The following is an 18,883-nucleotide window of genomic DNA, read 5'->3' on the forward strand; positions in this document are numbered from 1 at the left end:
GGAGAGTGGACCCACTCCAGAGAAAAGCAATCGAAGCCGTGGGACAGCACATTTATCCATCTCCCTGCTCTGAAAATGAATGAAACTGATAAGAACTCAACACGGCAAACACATTATGAGACAAAATATCAAAGACTACACCGTCAATATTTGTCACAGTGAACAGATGCACATTAGAACTGGTGTCCTTTGCCTGCAGCTCAAAGTCAAGATGTGAGTTAAGAGAAGTACAGCAGGTCAGGTTGAACCAGGAAGCCATTCAAAGTTTGGGTTAATTTTCATTTCCTATTTGTGAAATACATTTCTTTGCATGTGACATGTAATAGCTTCTGAATAGAAATACACCGAAAAATAAGGAACTCTGTAGATACATTTCAGTTATAGAAGAAAACAGCAGCCATTGTGCCTTAATGAAGAGAGTGCAGATGAGCGAAGTAATTGCTGTGACCAAGAAAAGACAAAGGAAATGAGAGGAGGGGGCGTTGAACGGTGCATGGAGTCTTGTAGGGTTCAGCTAAGCGAGTTTAAACCTTTGCACAGAGCTAATGACGGCCCATCAGCCCCCCACACAGCAGGCTGTGTTAATACAAAAACAATTATCACACGGTAAATTAACAAGCATCACAGGGAAGTGTTTTTCTACAACATTAAATTGCATTTGCACGCGCCGAGCAGTGGCTGATTACTTATGTGTGAGTGTGTGTGTGTGTGAAATAGACAGGGGTACAGTCAGCATGGGTACGGCCGGCCGGTTGGGCCGTCTTTGTGCAGCATGTCATCACTCTGAAATTAAATGAAAACATCACTCAGTGGCTGTGCTGGGCACCTGACAGCTCATCTCCGTCATGCTGCAGGAGACAGAGCCCCTGATACTTGTCAGCTGGAGAAGAATCATTTGCATGGAACGAGGAGTAAAAGGAGAACGAGAGCTCTCCGGCTTCGCCTCCTCCACTGATGGAAGCCTCCTTGGGGTTTCGAGAGGCCTGGAATCACTGAACGAGCAGAAACACCGTTATCCTGATTTGACTCATGAAATAATCATCAAAGGCATTAACTCCACTTCACAGCGAGCGTTTATTTTATGGAGCATTTAGTGGTAGCTATTGTATCTCCACATTACAGCATATTTAATGAAGGGGAATAATCTGTTGGCAGGCGGTCCATTTGTAACAAACCGTGTAGCCTGACAAACACCAAAAACGACATGTCTGTTTTGGTGCTTCTCTGCACAAAATCTAAACAATGAGCCTTATCACCATTTTAAAAGCTTTCTTTCATTGCCGATCCTTTCATAACCAGCATTTTACAAAGCTATTTTTTGACTAATGGAAAACGCGTGGATCTAACAGACCCCTAATGTGAGCATCCACGCTTTCAGGAAAAAAAAAAAAAGGATTTGCATATCAAAGGAAACTGAAAATTTTGGCTAGCAGTGGTGGAGGAAGACGGCGTTATGATTAGAATGTGTTTAGATGTGATGTTTGAGCAAAGCTGCACTACTGTGCAGGCCACTGTCCTATGAACAGAAATACACTTGAAAATAAGACATGCCTGTTTGAACTCAGTAAAGAAATGTCCAGTTTTACTGACTTAACCAAACAAAAAAAGCACATATGGTTAACAGCCGTACTTTGTTTCGTATGTCTTTGGGTTCACTTTATAAGGTGCAAATTGATCAGGATGGCCTAAACACGGCACACAAAGATATGGAGGACTGCAAAGGACACAGTGCCGGTGTCCTCCAAATAGGGACAAAAAACGCTGCACCGGGAGCATCCTTTGAAAAGTAAAAGGCTTTGTTGGCCAATTATGATGCATTCAGTTTAGAAATGTGGGCTTCAGAGGACAAACCCCTGAAGTGGGACACCGCTTTGACTTCCCTTTTCATTTCTAGTAAACCACAGCACAGTTATTGAGGAACGTTTGCTTGCATTTTCAGGGGTCTGGATGTGTTATTTTTGCAAGAATGTGACTGTATGAATACATATTAACCATAGCTGGTATATTCTGTTCTGGCTGTACAGTGATGGACTGAGAAAAAACACATCTCTAAGCAAACCAGGCTTTTATTTGTTTGTTTAAAAGGGATACTCTCCCAACTTTGGATGGCACCTCACTCCTGCTCCTACATGGTTTGAATATATTTATTGTAAGTTGGACAGTAAGCGGCTGCACTGTGAATGTAATGTAATACTGATAAACACCACAGGAAACCAACTTTGGTGTCACAGCGGGCCAGTAATTGACTGTTATCTTTGTCTACAGAAACGGTGATTTTGCAGGTGCAAAAACGAGGTTTTCTGCATCGCACCTGAACAGAGAGGCCGTAATAAAAAATGTCAAGTTTCCATTCCAGCGTCAACTAAGAAGCCCCAGGTGATATGACAACAGAATGACAATTTATACACTCTGAGTGTTTGCTGGAATTTGTCTACAAGGCAATGTGCAGACACAGCAGATTTTGTAAAATTCAAAGCAGCACACTGACACATGGTGTCACATAAAGCAACCTCCCATACTGTCGGTACATATGGAGCAGTGGGCAGACTATATGTACACCACTCTAAAATATACATTCAGCATGAATTTATCATGTGCCTTGCAGCATGCAGTGCGACTGGATGGGTAGTGGTCACTGTCCAGTAGCACATTGGCCCTATTTCCATTCTGATATTTTTGAGATCGCTGAGAAGCAGCTGTGGGAGCACAATATGTTTGTACTGATGTTGAACCCACGAACGTCACCATGACAGTCTGACGCTCTCACATTTGGAGAATTTAGTTCCACTGAAAATTGCACACAGCAGGGTCTGATTAACCAGAGTAATGGGGACGTTTCTGGAAAAAAAGTAATGTCTCTCTTTTCAAAACTGCATCACCTCTATTGTTACAGGATGGAGGCATGAAGCTGAAAGACAGATATGACAACACCCAGACCAACAACAGCAAAAATACTTGTATAATTACAACTACACAAAAGCAAGAGTTGATCATTCGCTGGCTTTAGATGAGAAGATTCCACTCCCACATTCATCTGATAAATATATGGTTATTAGGGGCAAACAGCTGCTCTGGCTCTGTCATACATTAGGCTAACAAAATCCGCCAACCAGTACCACTAAAGCTCCATAATTACCATGTGCAAAGTGTAAAAACAACTACTCGCTGTTTTATGGGAGTTAAGTGCCAAAGCGTTGGCACATTATTGGCACAAAACCAGTAAAGAATCCAGGAAGTTACTGGTCGCAGCCAAGAAACAGTCTGACACAAACAAAGTTGTCATTTTTATACCCTGACTTTTGTATTGATGAAACAAACAAGATATAATGTGTTAGGAAGTGAGCTTCAGAGGTGCTGATTTTTGTGTTTTGCCTTCATACATTTTCCAGTGTTTATGCTTAACTAACCAGCTGATGGCTGTAGTTTATTACGTGATAGATATGGGAGTGGTATCACTCATCTCATTGAAATGTCTTCCTGAAAGCAACAATGTCTCAATAATCCATTTAGACAAACCTCAAAGAATTTAGGTTGATCAGGGAAAAGGATACCAAGTTTGTTCTTACAGATGGTTAAGACGCTTTCGACATGTTGTCAACGTTAATGTGATACGAGACAAAGCAGAGCTAAGCTAGCGGTCACGTTTTAAAGCAACAGCAGCTTTTCTCATTAGCTGCAGACAACAGAGAAATAGTCACGGTGACTTATTCCCAGTGGTGATGTAAGCACGCTCATGACGCAGGACATGCAAAGAAGACTTCATGCTAATGCCTCTCCTCATGTTCTTCACAGTATCCTAAATGTGCTGAGGCCAGAAGAGATGCTGTTTCAAACTGCTGAGTAATAAATAAACAGCCACAGTGGCAGGGTTGCAGGCTGTGTCTCCTGATGTTGATTGAGGGCTGTGGAAGTGTCTCAGGAGTGCAGTGACAGCTCTGGGAAGAAGCTGTTGAGGTGACAAGTGGTCTTCATCAAAATGCACTGGCATCATCTGTAAGAGAAAAGTTTTGGAAATGAATGGCTGCCCCAGAGTGCAGGGTTGGCTGTATATCACCCTGTCCTTTTCTTCTTCAGCCCCCGGTGTCATGCAGCTGTTTTATGGAGGGCAGCTGACAGCCAATTATCTGCTCAATCGGGGGTCAACGCTCTGGAGCTTGTCCGTGGAGTGGGAGAAGCAGGTAAACCGGATACGACGACGCCAAAAAGCACCAGTGCCTTTAGTTACTGATCTGTTAAATGTGACTGGATTGGTTGAGGCATTGTGCTTCTTTTGTCACATGAAGACGATCCTTGATGGAAGTTTCTGGATTTAGCGAATGTTGTCATCACAACGGAAGGTGCTGGCAGATAGGTGTAACTTTCACAACTGAGCTCAGCTTGAGGTAGATATATATATCATGAGAAGCAGGAGGAAATCAATTCTCATTTTCAGTTTGGAGTGTGACATTTTTAGCAGCAAAGCATGCTGCATGGCGGACCACCTCGGGTTTTTTTGGGTGTGTTGCGTCAGTGGACCTACAGAGATGCTTTCAGGTTTAAATAGCTGACAGGACAGAGATGGTCCAATCATTGGTTTACAGAGTGCAGAGGAGTAAATAAATGGCAAAAAAAGACATGGCTGAAGGATAGCTGTCAATGAACCGATAATCCTGGCAGTCCTGTGTTTGTAAGGTCATTAAGTGAACTCATTTAGTTAGGAAACTATGGGATTGCAAACCAGTGATTTCCACAGTACAGGATGCAGTTCCCTTTAATGACCACGTGAGCTTGTTGCATGAAAACTACCAGGCGAGACAGGGAAACTTTAATCAGCTAACTGCAGTACAGCTAGCCACCCTCTCAGTAAGAAAGAATTCCATTTAACATCCACCTAAAGACTGTAAAGGTATGTGTTTTGATACTAGGTTGTTAGTCGCTAATTTTCTGTATCAACCAAAAAAAAATGATCAACTGTGTTCGCGATCCCAGTGGTCAAAGACAATTCATGGTTTCTGATGTTTTTCTGCCAGAAAGCCTTTTTGTGCTTTTTCCTTTATGAGAAGGAAAGAGGGCAGCCAAGTGGATGGTGAAGGTCTCCAGGGTCTGAAGACTGCTGGACAGGTGGAGGAGATCTGGCTGTCTCATGGGGATCACGGGGATCAGGGGGATCCTGCCTTTCAAACTAACTCTAAGATTGCCTTTTTGTTGCTTGAGACCAAGCAGAGCCTTTGTCATGCTGTGTGAGGAATTTCTTTTCCTGCGGACTTGATATTCTTAAGGGTTGCTTCCCTACAGGCTTCTTCAGCAGATGTAGAGCTGCACTGTCCACTTATGAGTTTTGTTTTTGGAGGCAACCTCAGAGAAATGGATGCAACCGACAGTCCAAATGTTGATATCAAAACTGTCTTGAGCATGTAAGAGGCCTCCATGGGTTGCCCAGTTGGGGTTCCTTCACATTCTGTTTGCAAAGTGCTGCGTCTGAGTGATCCAGGTTGCCCTGTCAAGCCTTCTCTGCTAATCAATATTTTCATATCAACAACAAATGATTACATACCAATTAAAAGCTCTATGGCACTTTGTAGCTCATTTTAGCTCTTAGCTTTAGTTTTACAGCACATGTACTCTGTGGTTCAGTCTCACCATCTTCAACACCATTCCTCAGAGCAACAAGAGGACGTTTTCACCAAACAAGTTACTTGCTGAACACCAGACAACAGACACAGTTATTGGCTAGCCAGTTAAAAAGAGGAACATTTAGCAGCTTAAGAGGCAGATATTCTTATCAGGAGTTCATTGAAACCAAACCAGTGCTAGAAGCAGAGTTAATATCAAACTTAGCACTCCAACTGAATGCTAACGTTGTGCCTTGTCTGCTGGATGGAGAAATGGGCAACTGTCTGCTAACATGTTAGCCAAAGCACCTTCATAAGGTAGTACTACATCACGCCCCTAAGAGACCAAAAAAAAATCAATTAACACAGCTTTAATTTCCAGTGGATTATCAGGTCTGCAGAGTTGGTACTGTAATGCTGCATTTCCACTGCAGATAATACCCCCTTCGCGTAATGTACCCCCTCAACACGGAAAGAAACTGCAGTGATATCATCTTCAATTCAACACAAACACACAGTACTGCTATCTGTCCTATTAACAGCCATGCAATTATATCCAATTTTGCCAAGATGTTTTGCACACGCCAGCAAGAATGATGAGGGGACAAACTCTGTAGCTTGCAGAGCAAATACTGTGATTCTGGGTAAGCAGTGCAAAACTCAGCTTTTTGCACAGCCCATGTTAGTTCACATATTTCAGAAGAGGACTGAGGCGCACAAGGAATCATTGTTAGTCTGTATTTGTACTGTATTGCATCCTTTTTCTTACAGCAAATACCGCCGAGGAATAGTCCAGGGAGTGCAGTGTGGAAACTGGTATCTGTCTGAGGTGAGAGGGCCCAGCTCAACCCTCACCCCAACTCCATGGGGGAGATCACGAGTTCAGAATCGACGCCAGCAGGTTTCCTGTCTCTGACATTCACACACAAATCCCATCTGATGGCAAAAAAAATTGAAGAATTCTGCAGATCAAGTTTAAGGATAAAATAAACAGACACAGACAGAGCAGCAAATCACTGCGGTAGCCCTGCACAGCACAGAACCGTTCCCTTTCTCATTCAAAGAATTTCCACATCATCTGCCAAGGAATGATAAACAAACCAAACTGCCGATTGCAATTCTGGAGAATAATGAGCATAGTACTTCTTGCGGCAATATGTCACCCCACCTGTTTTTCAAGACTATTATATAGAGTATATGTTGGAATCAGATGCCGTGTGTTGATTCATCAGATTAACAAGATTTCCTTTAACAAGGACTGATGGAATCCAAAACTACAAAAAGGCGTCCTGTCTATTATGATAACGTTTTACTCGCCAGGACTGTAGAGATTCAGGGATGCCAAACTGTGCCAAACTTCAGCAAATGCACAACAGATTTTGGAAAGCTACTCAATGCTCCAAAAATAATTTATAATACCACTGAACTCCATTATGGAAAAATGTTGACAATATATGCAATAATTCATGAGGTGGAATAAAAATCAAAGTGAATGCAACCCACAATACACACAATTTAACAAAGATGGTGTTGGTAAAAGATGGTACAAATGTGGCAGAAGCTAAGCCAAGCTATCCTGTATATCACTGTAAGGTAGGAATTGTAAAGTATTTTCCGTAAATGTAGATTGGTGAATATTAAAGTGCAACTTTTAAACACAGCTGTTCTTGTGCTCATAATCAGCAAATGATTCTGCATTGGAGCAAATGTTTACTGCATCCAACTTCGCAATGCTTACTCCCAAACATTCCCAAATTTATACCACAAAGTCTTATCTAACAAGTCGCTGTGTGTGTGTGTGTGTGTGTGTGTGTGTGTGTGTGTGTGTGTTTAACTCCCACCGCATGTTGACTTCCGCTCAGCGTGTTTCCTTAGAAGAGGAGAAGCTTTAGGTGCTTATGAACTGAGGTATGGAGCGAGAGGAAGACCCGTGGAGTGACAAAGGGCGGGCAGATGAACAGAGCAGCTGGAGGAGCTCGCTGAGCAGCTTTGGTGTTTTAAGTGTTCAGGTGGGAAGAACAGCGGAGAGACCGGGCTTTGAGTTAGTTCATCACAGGGCTGCTGCCACTTGCTGACAATGAGAGCGTTACTGGAACCCAGAAAACTGCTGGCTGGGCAGAAATAGGCTCTTTTGTTCTATTCAGCCCAGTGGAGCAGCAATAAACCTTCTCTCCCATTCCCCAGTGCTGGGCACACGAAGAAAAAGAAGTTTCTTCTGCATTTGCAGAGGGTTTCGAGAAATACTTGCATTCAAAAGACGTTTTCACTTTGAGGATGAGGAGAGCGGAGGAGGAGAGGAGGGAGAAGGATATTATCATATTGGGAAAGCGGAGCTGGCAGAGGAGGTGGGAGGGAAGAGAGGATGGTTTGATTGTGCCGAAAGAAAGATGAAGAAGTAAAGAAGGGAAAGAGAAGGAATGTATGATTGGATTTGGCCGAGTGGTACAGCTAGCTGTCTGTTAGCTGGCTGAATGGGAGGCCTGTGTTATAATGGGAAAGAATGGGCATCAGCCGAGGGCTCTAATAGGGCCTTCAGAGAGGATTCAGGGGTTCAGAACAAATCCTCGGTCACAATGGAGCACAGGTCTGCACCGCGCCAGTCAAGGCTCTGTCCATCTCGCCAAATTTAATTACACTCGCAGTGTGGCAGTCTGACTCACACAACAGCTCGTCTCAAAATAACTTCAGCCTGCTGCGGCCTGGCTTGGCTTGGCTAGATTTGCATCCCAATATCTCCTTTATGATACTCAACAATACACAACATTTGCCGGAAAATTAAAGGTCTTGAAAAATCAAATAACTGATGAGAGGTTTATTCTGTCGTAGGCGACACTAAGTCAGTTCACCCGAGAAAGAAAACACATGTTCACTTTTATCAATATTGTATCATGCAGATAGTTTTAGTTTCATATGTTGTGACTTTCAGACATCCACATTTGAAACGTCATCAGCCAGATATAGTTACTCCATAATCCACAGATCTCACTGTGAACAGATGGTGTTATAGCTCCGCAAACCCTCCAAAGCAGGAGGCTATGGTGGATGGATGAGTCAGCAAACCTGATTTTGACCTGGAAGACAATCACACACATCCTGTCGGCCTATACCAAAATCGGACATTGATTTCTGACCACAATTGACCACTGTTCTCTAAACTTGGAGGCAGAATACGTAGGATTTTCCTGGAAAAACAACGTTGAGGCTTTTGCTGTGTTCAGGATATTTCTGGACGTCACTGTAGCTCCCAGAAAATAACAGGTGCGAGTGCTGCAGCTGGTACACTGGTGCGCGATCAGGAGGCTTCTGGTGCCATTGAGCCGAGAAAGAGGGGCCAACAAACCCCAACCAACAAATCCTACTAGTTCCGCTTTTAACTTGCCTAAATCTCATTACATCTTAACCAGTAATGAATCATGTTTGTAACACTTCTGGAAGGCGCTGACAAATGCAGTCTTGCTGACTGAGGCACTGGATCAGAATACACTCATATTGGTCATTTTTTTATCGGTGTTTTGCTGTTTTGGTTGGAAGACTTATTGCTCAAAATCTGGGCAAATAAGTACAGAAATATGTCTTTGCCTATGCCTTTTAAAAGTCATCCACCCTACCCTAACCAATCATTTCTAAGCATTATAAATGCCATACACTAACTAAAGTATTAAGTACATTTGACAGCTGGGTATGTTTGATTGCGGCTGAGTGCATGTTACTGCGACATTTGCTTTGTCCAAGCATTCCTCCGAGCTACATATACTGCATGGTGCATGTCATTGTGCCTGAAGGAGGAGGACAGTACAGTCACCTGGCTCCATTTAGCCTCGCTGTTGTTTGGCCAGCCTGCTGTGTGGCAATTACGCCTGCAGGTAACGTGAGAGAGAAGGACAGAGAGACACTGACAGAGAGACGGAGGGGGGTGGGAGACTGGAAAGCAACTCTCAGGGTCACCTTGAAAGCGCAGTGGGGGCCAACGTGTTTCTCTTTGAGAGTGGATCATACTGTACAGCAGGTGCTCGAAGAAAAAGGTGTGCGCATGCATGCACGTACACACCAGAGCAGGAAGTATCCAGATCTCAGGTAACAGTAACAATACCACTGAGAAGAAATGCACCTTTATAAGTAACAGTCCTGCATTCAACATTTCACCAAAGTAAAAGCATGCATCATCAGCAAAATGTATTTCAAAGTAAAGTACCATGTCATTGTTATGATATATGCTGTGTTTATACATTACGACACAGATGCAGAACTAACCTGAACTAACCCTGTAGTCTTGGGTACTTCCATAATAGCCCATTATAGGTTTTTAACATAAAAATGTGCTTATTATGTTGCTGTTAATTGCTTGTTGCCATGTTTAACCACTAAATATCTTTAACTTAACATAACATCGCTTTTTCAACAACATCGTGATAAAAAGCTGAAGTACACATATAAAAAAGTGCCACTATTTTTCAGTGCAGAGTAACTGGTTGCGTTGTTTACTACATTTTAGAGGCCTAGCTCCCTCCTTCCATCAGTTGAGGGGCCCTCTACCTCAGTCTCCCATTGTGTATGATTTTGCCTTTGTCTCGACTCTCAGCAAACACATACACGCACTCCCTCACATGCTCACTTTGACTGCATGTTTTACAGAGCTGAAGGCTTTTACCTTCAGAGGAGTGGAGGAAAATCAATGTTGCCTGCCCTTTAAAAACAATTCACAGTTGTACAGTTTGTCAGGGGGCCGGGGGTGAGCTCGCTGCTGCCACTCACTGATGTCCTACAGCCATCACATTCTGCAGTGAAATTCTGTCCATCACAACAAAATCCAAGAAGAGATGTTCAAATTATTACTCTAAGAAACTAGAATTACCATCTCTGCAAGTTGCGTTTACAACCATGTCTGCCCAGACTCATATATGTAGTGAAGACTTTAAAGGAAAGTAATTCAAAGGTAATTAATGCACTTGATGGTAAAACGATGATACTGCTATATTAACATGTATGATGTCAGGACAGAGGACTGATCACCTGAATCACCTGCAAATATGCATGTTGCTGCAAAGAGCTACAAACTAAAAAAAATGGATGCTTCACGCACATGTTCAACCAGGCAGCAGAGACAATTTAATCAATCAGCACAGTTTCAAAGTGGACACCCAAGATTAGAGTCACCAATTCAATATGTGACTGAATGTGAAATATGGTCACAATCTGCCCTTCGGTTCCTGAGTGATGCTGTTGAATAATGGCTAGAAAAAGTGTTTTTGCAGACCATTATGATGTGACAGTGAAGCTGACCCTTGACCTTTGGATATTAAATGTCATCACTCTTTTTCAGTTGGTCCTTGAGTCCAAGTGAGCGTTTGTGCCAAATTTGAAGAAATTCCCTCCAGGTGTTCGCGGGATATCACACTCAAGAATGAGATGGATGGACGGACAGATGCACAGACAGACTGATGGACAGGGAGACAGATGGACGAACAGACAGACGGACGCAAAACATGCTGCCTCCGGCCACAGCTGTCACCGGTGCAGAGGCATACAAAGATGTGTACCTGTTCCTGTACTCAGCTCCGTTACAAGTCCATATGTTCAAGCTCTCAGTGCAACGGCAGTCAGAGATGCTGTAAGTCTGTGCAGCAGTCTACAGTAAAATGTAATATTATCAGGATGCTCAGAATTGCTAAGTTCTTCACACTCATCTCACAGACACAATACATGGAGGGTTATCTTTCTGCCCTGAGCATACAGGAGGAAACGCTGCATTATTCCACTCGTCGACTCGCCCTCCCATCACCCGCTGACTTACACTGGCAGTGGAGTAATCTCACACTGATCTTTACTTTACTACACCTCATCAACAGCCATCTGCAAACAGCTACGAGTGAGATGAGAATTCATCTCAGGGTTTAATTTAAAACGAGAGCACTCAGTAACCCGTGGAAGTAAAGTTGTGCCGAAAAGGAGCTGCAGGCCAAAATGAAGAGGATTACAGATGGATTACCTGTGTTCTGACTCGTGGATGGAGAATATGACTCCTGATGTGGAGGACTTCTGCTGGATGGAGGCCAAGAAGGTAAACTCACTTTTACTCCTGAACAGCTGCACCACTTTCTCTGTGATGTGTGCCGGGGCGTGAACTGCTCTCCCAACATCTGAGGGAATAAAGTAAAATGGAAAGATATCATGAGCTTATGTTAACTCTTCTCGCAAGCAATGTGCTTCCTCCATGTGCAATCAGCCAAAAGTGCAAGCGACATATTAAGCTAGCTAAATCACACATGGTGAAACACAAAGTAACACCTTTACTCACACAAATTACACCTCATCCACAGTTCGAGCAGGTATCTCTGGCAGTCTGTCCAACAAGCTTCATACACCGAACTAGAGGATGCTCAGACAGCAAACTTTGCACGAATACATGTGTTTGTATTTACCAAAGAGCACTTAAAGATTTTGGAAAATTAGGTAAAAATAAAGATTTTGGCGTTAAATGCAGGAAATCCATCTGGGTGGAGCTCTTGCCCACACTTTTGTAGTTTGCTTTTAAAGGATAACTCAAGTCTAATGCAGTTTCAGTTTGCAGTGATTGGCAAATCACTTCTATCAGTTTTGATATGTTTGTTCTGAGCAAACAAATGCAGAGATCTGGGAAAACTGCAACATTTCAACAACATGCAGAAAACATGAGCAGTCAGACGATTAGACGGGTTGTAAACAAGCCAACAGCTAAGCCAACGCACTCGAAATGTTGTTAATAATAAATCCCATAATGCTTTGTTAAGTACATCAGGTCAGAGCTGAACCAATAAGTCATTCTGGATGCGCTGATGGATGTTTACAGCAGACAATTTGGATCAGATTTTGTCTGCCTTCAGGTTTTATTATGTTATTTACTGTTATTATTTTACTGATAGGAACAGTGGACAAAACTACAGCATGATGTTAAAGTTTTTAACATTGAAAGGAACCATAAATAAGGCCTAACAGTTCAAGTCTGGGTGCGATGCAACAGTTACATGTATAGAAATCCCCCAGTTGCTTGTCATTAGCATTGCAGTGATGTCTGTGAGTCAGCAGTAACAGTGGCAGAGAGGGGTCACAAGTCTCGTTGGCATAAAGCCTGTTGAAAACCACGAACGCATGCACGTATGTGCTAATTGTTTCTATCTTCAACCCTGATTAAATACAGATGACAGTCACGGGTTAGATGACAGTTTACGGAGATGAGTGTTGGAAAGTAAACAGCTGAGAGTTCAGAGGGTCTGAGGCAGAAAACTTCTTCTTTTCTGTGTACAAATTGCATCAACTTGCATGGCCAAGTGCTTTCCACTGGGGGAATTGTTGGGTCTCTGTAGATTAGGAGAATGATCCCAATCTGCTCTACATGGAAAGAGACATTTTCTGCTGTGATTCGGTGCCATATGAATGAAACCGAGCTGAAAATTGAATTTGACAAAGAATGAAGGAAACGTCAGGCTTATTGTGACTTGATGTTTGCATATCTTCTGCAAGTTGATTTCATGGTGTATTGAAAATCAATGATCCAGGCTGGAATATCTCAAAAACTCTCTGAGAAACTTGTAGCAGCAGTAAACACGAGTCTGAGCGAGAGGCGGCTGTGGTTCCACACTCCAGCTTCAGCTTCGCATGACAGACGGTCCAGTGGAGAGGAGCCTGTGGCTGTCTCAGCTCAGGGCTTTTAAAACTCCCCCAGGTGACAGTGGCCCACCTGCCTTCACACTCAGCCTCGCCGCTGTCACGGCCCAGTCGGCTGCGTGCCGCTTCCTCCGCCCCTTCTCCAGCACGCCGGCTCCCAGACCACAGCCTGTCGTCAGACCACCCCTTTGAAATCTGCAGACACTGGCTCTATCATCGCGATGTGAAGATGCTGTCAGATTTCTAGCCTGCTTTTTTGTCTTTTGACCTTCACCTGAGTCCTCACACCTAAATAACAAAATACTCTAGGCGGTGGTTTGTCACTGCGTTTTTAGAATGACCAAACCCATATGAGTGTGTTCTGATGTGCCACCTCCACGGTTAAGACCTGGGGCCTCCTCATCAACTGTGATCTTAAGAGTGACTCGAGCAGAAAACCACAATAAAAAACTGCAACATTCATCACAGTTCTGCTCCACCTCGCTCACCGAGGACAGCGAGGACACCCTCGATTCGATCAACTCAAGATTTTTATTTTAGGCATCTATTATGAATCAGACGTAAGCACGCTGTCGGAAATAAAGACTCAGTTCAAATATTAATCTACCAACGTCTAATCCTGATGAGAAGAAACCAACACTGAATGTACGGGAAGCAGGACATGAGATCCAAACATCAGCTTCCTGCATCCAACCGCACGTTATGAGCTCTTCCTCCTCCTGAAAAGGTTTGTAATAGGTCACACTCGTCCTGACTTCACTTCTGGGAGATGAAAACCATTATACACACAAACACCTGAGGTCACTTTTCCAGAAAACACAGGTTGTTAAGCTGTTTTAAGGGAATCAAAAATGCTGTGTTTGGGATTCATTTTCTGTGAGGAAACAAAAAATTAGGTTTAAAAGAGACGATCAATGGCTCAAATGTTGATAAATATATTTTATGTTTATGTAACTATAAAATCACTGGCAGAGCACTAAACACAGCAGCATGTCCAGTTTCTTGTTCAGACGTGAAATAATAACATATATAAAATGCTGCAATAACATATAACAATGGAGGTTCTTCAAATAAGCAAAGCATTTGGTTTTCTCTAATCAGATGTTTGGGCTATATCTGTTGTCATCACGCTGTGACCATTGTTTCTTTTCAAGTCCGGCGGAAAAAAGATTCAATATCCTACTGAGAAAAAAACATTATTATGTATTTTTCTTGCCAAAGAAGATTTTATGACTTCCTTGAATTGTGCAGTGTTTGCTCATGTGAGCAAAGCAGGTGTCTGTCTTAGTCATCGCATCATCGTATTACACACTGACCTCCTCTGTCATTCACACAGGTGACGTCCATTAAAGACTCCTGACCAGATTAACTACTGAATCCTGATTTACAGTTTGGGTCTGTTTTTCTTTTTTTGAGTCTGATAATCACAGTATTGAAAATTAGAGCTTGCATTCTCAAATAGCACTTTTAAGTTTTTGTATAATCGTCCTTTTACTGTTGAAAACATGTTGTATTTTTTCAACATAGTTTGGCTTAATTGCAGTCTGCTTACAAGCGGCGTACATGTCTGTAACAGCTGCTGACAGATGCTGTTTGACAAAGGGCTTGTAGATGCAAACATTACATCATTAAATTTGACACTCACACACGCTCTGTGTTAGCGAATTCTGCTGCTGCACTTAAAATGTAATTGGCCAATGGAAACCAAACTTAGAAAAACCATTCATGCCAAAGAAAACTAACTGCTATCACACTCCGACAAGCCAGTAATAATGATGGATCGATGGTATGATGGAAGCAGAACTAAAGTGGTGCACCATAACGGTCTCCACCGTACAGCAGTCTTGTAGACGTAAACAAACCCATTTATAGCGACAGGAGGAAACAGGTAGAGCGGGGAGGTTCATCTCCAAGCAGACATGATGAAGCCCGGCGTAGCAGGCAGCAGCCGGCTGTCACCCCGCCTCCCTCTCCATTTTACAGCTCATCACTTTAATCAGGAGCCTGGCGGGTCCTCCCCCAGCTCGGGTAAGTCTTACAGATGGCCTCTTTAACTGACAGTAAGGAAGAGGAGCTCAGCCGCGGTCCAGAGAGACTTCACTCACCGAAGACACAGCCAGCCAAGTCTGTGTGGACTTCTGTCCGGCCTGATAGGGGAGACCAGTGTCAAAGTGTCACAGCCAGATAAGCACATTACTGTACTATGCTCAAGTTTTTGCCAAGGGCACAAAGTAGATCAGGGCTGAGTTTTCTCGGAGGCCAGTGTCCAGTAGGCCAGCAGCTGGCAAGAAAACTGTTAAGAGCCTTCACTCTCCAGCTCAGACATTACTGGACACCACTTAGAAACCTGCAGGTTTGTATGGTTGTGACTGCGGGGCTGCAAAGAAATTCTGCTTTGTATGAAAAACAATGATGTGTGGGGGGGCCTGCCTGGCCAAACCACAGAAGCACCTGCACTGTGCAGGACCCTGCTTGATTACATGTTTGAAATGCAAACTGAGAGAAGGCCCTTTGTTTTCCGTTGCTGCCATTTAAATGAGCTACAGTTACATTATTGGACCAAAGAGAGCAACTGGGAGCTGCAAGCAATTTCCTTCTAAAGGCAGTGCACGCGACAGCTTGTGTCAAAACAACCCCAGACATTTGTTTTCTATGCAATATCCCAACCACACACGGCATGAGTCACGTTAACTGAGCGGTAAACTGTACTTTAACTACAGCCTCTGTCTGCGTATGATGATGTGTGCTGCAGGAGTCTTTAAATGACGCTATGCATTGAGGTCATTGGAGTTTCAGTGCCAAAACAAGGTCATGGCTAAAGTCTCACTGAGCCCAGGGGCCCAACTTCAAATAGCCTGTCTGACTAACAGTCCAAAACCCATAGATATTTAAACAAACAGACAAACTTTAAGACAAACTTTAACCATGAATATCAACAACCTCTGAATCAGTGCATGGTTAGCAAGCAGACTAACATTTTCTGGACAAAGTGCAGATACACACAAACACACTATCTACACTCAGGCGTCAGATCAAAGCATGTCTCTGTGCACCATAGAGCCAGTCTGGCTGTCTCTGTTGGACAGTAGTCATGTTTACAGTCCCCACAGCAACACATTCACCATCACTGGCAGCTGCTCTGAGGCTGCAGGGCTCTGGTTACAGCAAGGAACAACATTAAAGGTACAGCAAGAAAAGAATAACACGTCAAAGTTTTCTGGCATCAGTTGTGGAACATTAAATGAACCCACAAGGGCTGAACTGATAACTATTTGGCAGGTGACACACGCGATATAAGCTTCTTTTCACTGGCCATCACAACTCTTCCAGCTCTGTAATTCCTTCGGCAGGGAAGACGCTGCCGATCTACCCGGCAGGTGGGATATTCGCTTTCATGGCAACGATGCAGATAAAAATGAGCTGGGCGCTCACATCTTAAGGCAAAAACCTACAGTAACTGACTGGACAGCCCAGTTTGAATCCAATAGTCATACATGATAGTAAAACTTAACTTCATGACAGAGTATCAGGCATTGTGTGCTGGAAAATTAAGACAACCAATAAAATCAGCTAATTCACAGCACAAAAAAAGAAATAAAACAATAAACAGAGATGAAGAAACATTAAATAAACAAATGGTTGGTGTGAACTTGGCTGAGAATCAGCTGCAGTCAGCAGAACTCGAGAATCAATCACTGCAGGTTAGCTAACTAAGCACCATTCATTACAGGTTTGATTTTAATATCACTAAACTCAAGGGTGAAATTCATCCCAATGGCCAACAGGTTAGCATTAGCCACCTGTTTTTGTATCTCTAGTAGCAGTGGAGGATAACAGATGTACCCATCTATTATCTACAATGCATGTTCAAATGGAAAGCTCCAAACAAAACAAAACTTGCTGTATGTAAGAGTCCCTAAAGCATCAAATACTGCATTCACACTGCATATTGGAAAGCAGACCCTAAATGTCCATTATTTAAGAACTGGTGGGGGTCCTGCCAGAAGTCTTACAGTAGTTCCTTGTTGGTTATCGTATTGTTGTAGCTTCAGCCTATGTGTTTGTAAGTATTTTGTTCTGTTCAAAGTGAAACCCACAACTTCTTTTGGGGATGTCTGGGAGCTCAGCTTGCTGTGGTCAGAACTATGAAACATGGCATTAATCTCTGTTTTTCTGTAAACTACCAAATTATTTCAAAAGTGGAGAAAACAACACAACCTGGGTTTAATCGCTTTACCCTCAAAAATCATGTACGGTAGCTCCCGCAGGCCATTAGCTGCATTCATGCTATGATATACACATATATGAAAAGATGCATATTTAAATTCTTTGTAATTGGCCCTGCATGTTTGGACATTTCTATAGTCTTTTTTTTTGTCTTTCTTTCTGATCCTGCAGAAAAACCAGTCATCCCTATTTCCACACTTCCAGCCCTCCAGTCATCTGTACATCCACACATGAAGCTCGCCAGCCAGTCATCCATCCAGTACACAGCAGACTGTCCCTGAGGAGCTAGCCTGCTTTCGGCTGCTCAAGGCGGGTCTGCAGTGGAGAGTAAAAAGCAGAGAGACTGGACTGCAGAGCAGGGGCTGGGCTGGAACTGAAGATAAAGGACTGAAGCGAACGCTCACAACTCTCAAGGATTCAAGGTAATGTTTAAAACAAAAACTGCACGTCAACAGCAGCCACTGATGGCACTTCACCTTGACTGCAGCTGGAGAAGAGATGTTGCAAATTCAGTGTACAGTTTTCCATCAAAAGCGAAATGCAAAAAGCAACAAACTAAGAAATTCAGGAGCAGAGACACTAACAGAAGTCAGCAAATAAATAACTGAAGACGGTAGTTCAAGGCAAGTGGTACAGTTACCACAAAATGGGGAGGAATGTCGAATAAGGTTTAGAAACTGGCAAAATCCACAGAAAGTGAGCAGTGTTCGCACAAAGAACAAAGGAGGAAGAGAGTTTGAGGCACGTGAAGGAGACTGTGAGTGCATGTCAAGCAGCCTACAAACACAGCCGAGCTCTCAGCAAGCCTCTCCTAACTTGACTTGGCTTGCATTTGAAGAACTCCTCAGCTACTGAAAAATTCATAAATCTGAATGGATAAAACATTGATGATTCGGTTCAAGTTTTCCTTCCCTTTGCAAGTAGATCACCTGACTGTAAACATTAAAAACTCTGTAAGATCTACTGTATCTGGTAGGCGATTGGTGCAATGTGTCACGAATCTAATGAGACGGGCCACAGATAACATCCCGAGAGGGCACGCTCACACCTCAGACAGAGCTGACAGCTCTTTATCGCAAAGCATCAGACTGAGAGCAGTTTGATTAGAGTAAATAAGGATGAAACTCGGAGAAATAAAGACCATCCATCTGTGGGGGAGCCATCGGCTGTCGCTTAAAGAGCAATAATGCAGAGCCCTGACGCAAAATCCAGCCAGAGGAATATTAGATATTGGTTAGAGTAATGAACTTCCCATTTGAGTTCTTCCAGCGGCGTCAACATTTACAAGCTGTATCTCTAACACACCGAGGCTGTGAGGGCAGTGTGAACTGTGCAGAGTTAATGCAGCCTGGGTGTGTGTGCGTGTGTGCGGTATGAAATGAGATTAGCACCACAAGAGATCGTACTGTTGTAAGATAACTAAA

The 18,883-nt window shown here is 43.2% G+C and overlaps 1 protein-coding gene across 1 annotated transcript in view; it reads right to left on the reverse strand.

Moving 5' to 3' along the window:
• Positions 1–18,883, reverse strand: part of LOC143322512 (protein kinase C-binding protein NELL1-like) — a 229,592-nt gene that overhangs the window by 186,160 nt on the left and 24,549 nt on the right. Inside the window, exon 3 of the mRNA XM_076733753.1 lies at positions 11,578–11,728. Within this exon, the coding sequence (XP_076589868.1) occupies positions 11,578–11,728 (151 nt within the window). The remainder of the gene's footprint in view (positions 1–11,577; positions 11,729–18,883) is intronic.

Source organism: Chaetodon auriga, chromosome 1 (genome assembly GCF_051107435.1).
Source record: "Chaetodon auriga isolate fChaAug3 chromosome 1, fChaAug3.hap1, whole genome shotgun sequence".
In the NCBI taxonomy this organism is placed as follows: domain Eukaryota; kingdom Metazoa; phylum Chordata; class Actinopteri; order Chaetodontiformes; family Chaetodontidae; genus Chaetodon; species Chaetodon auriga.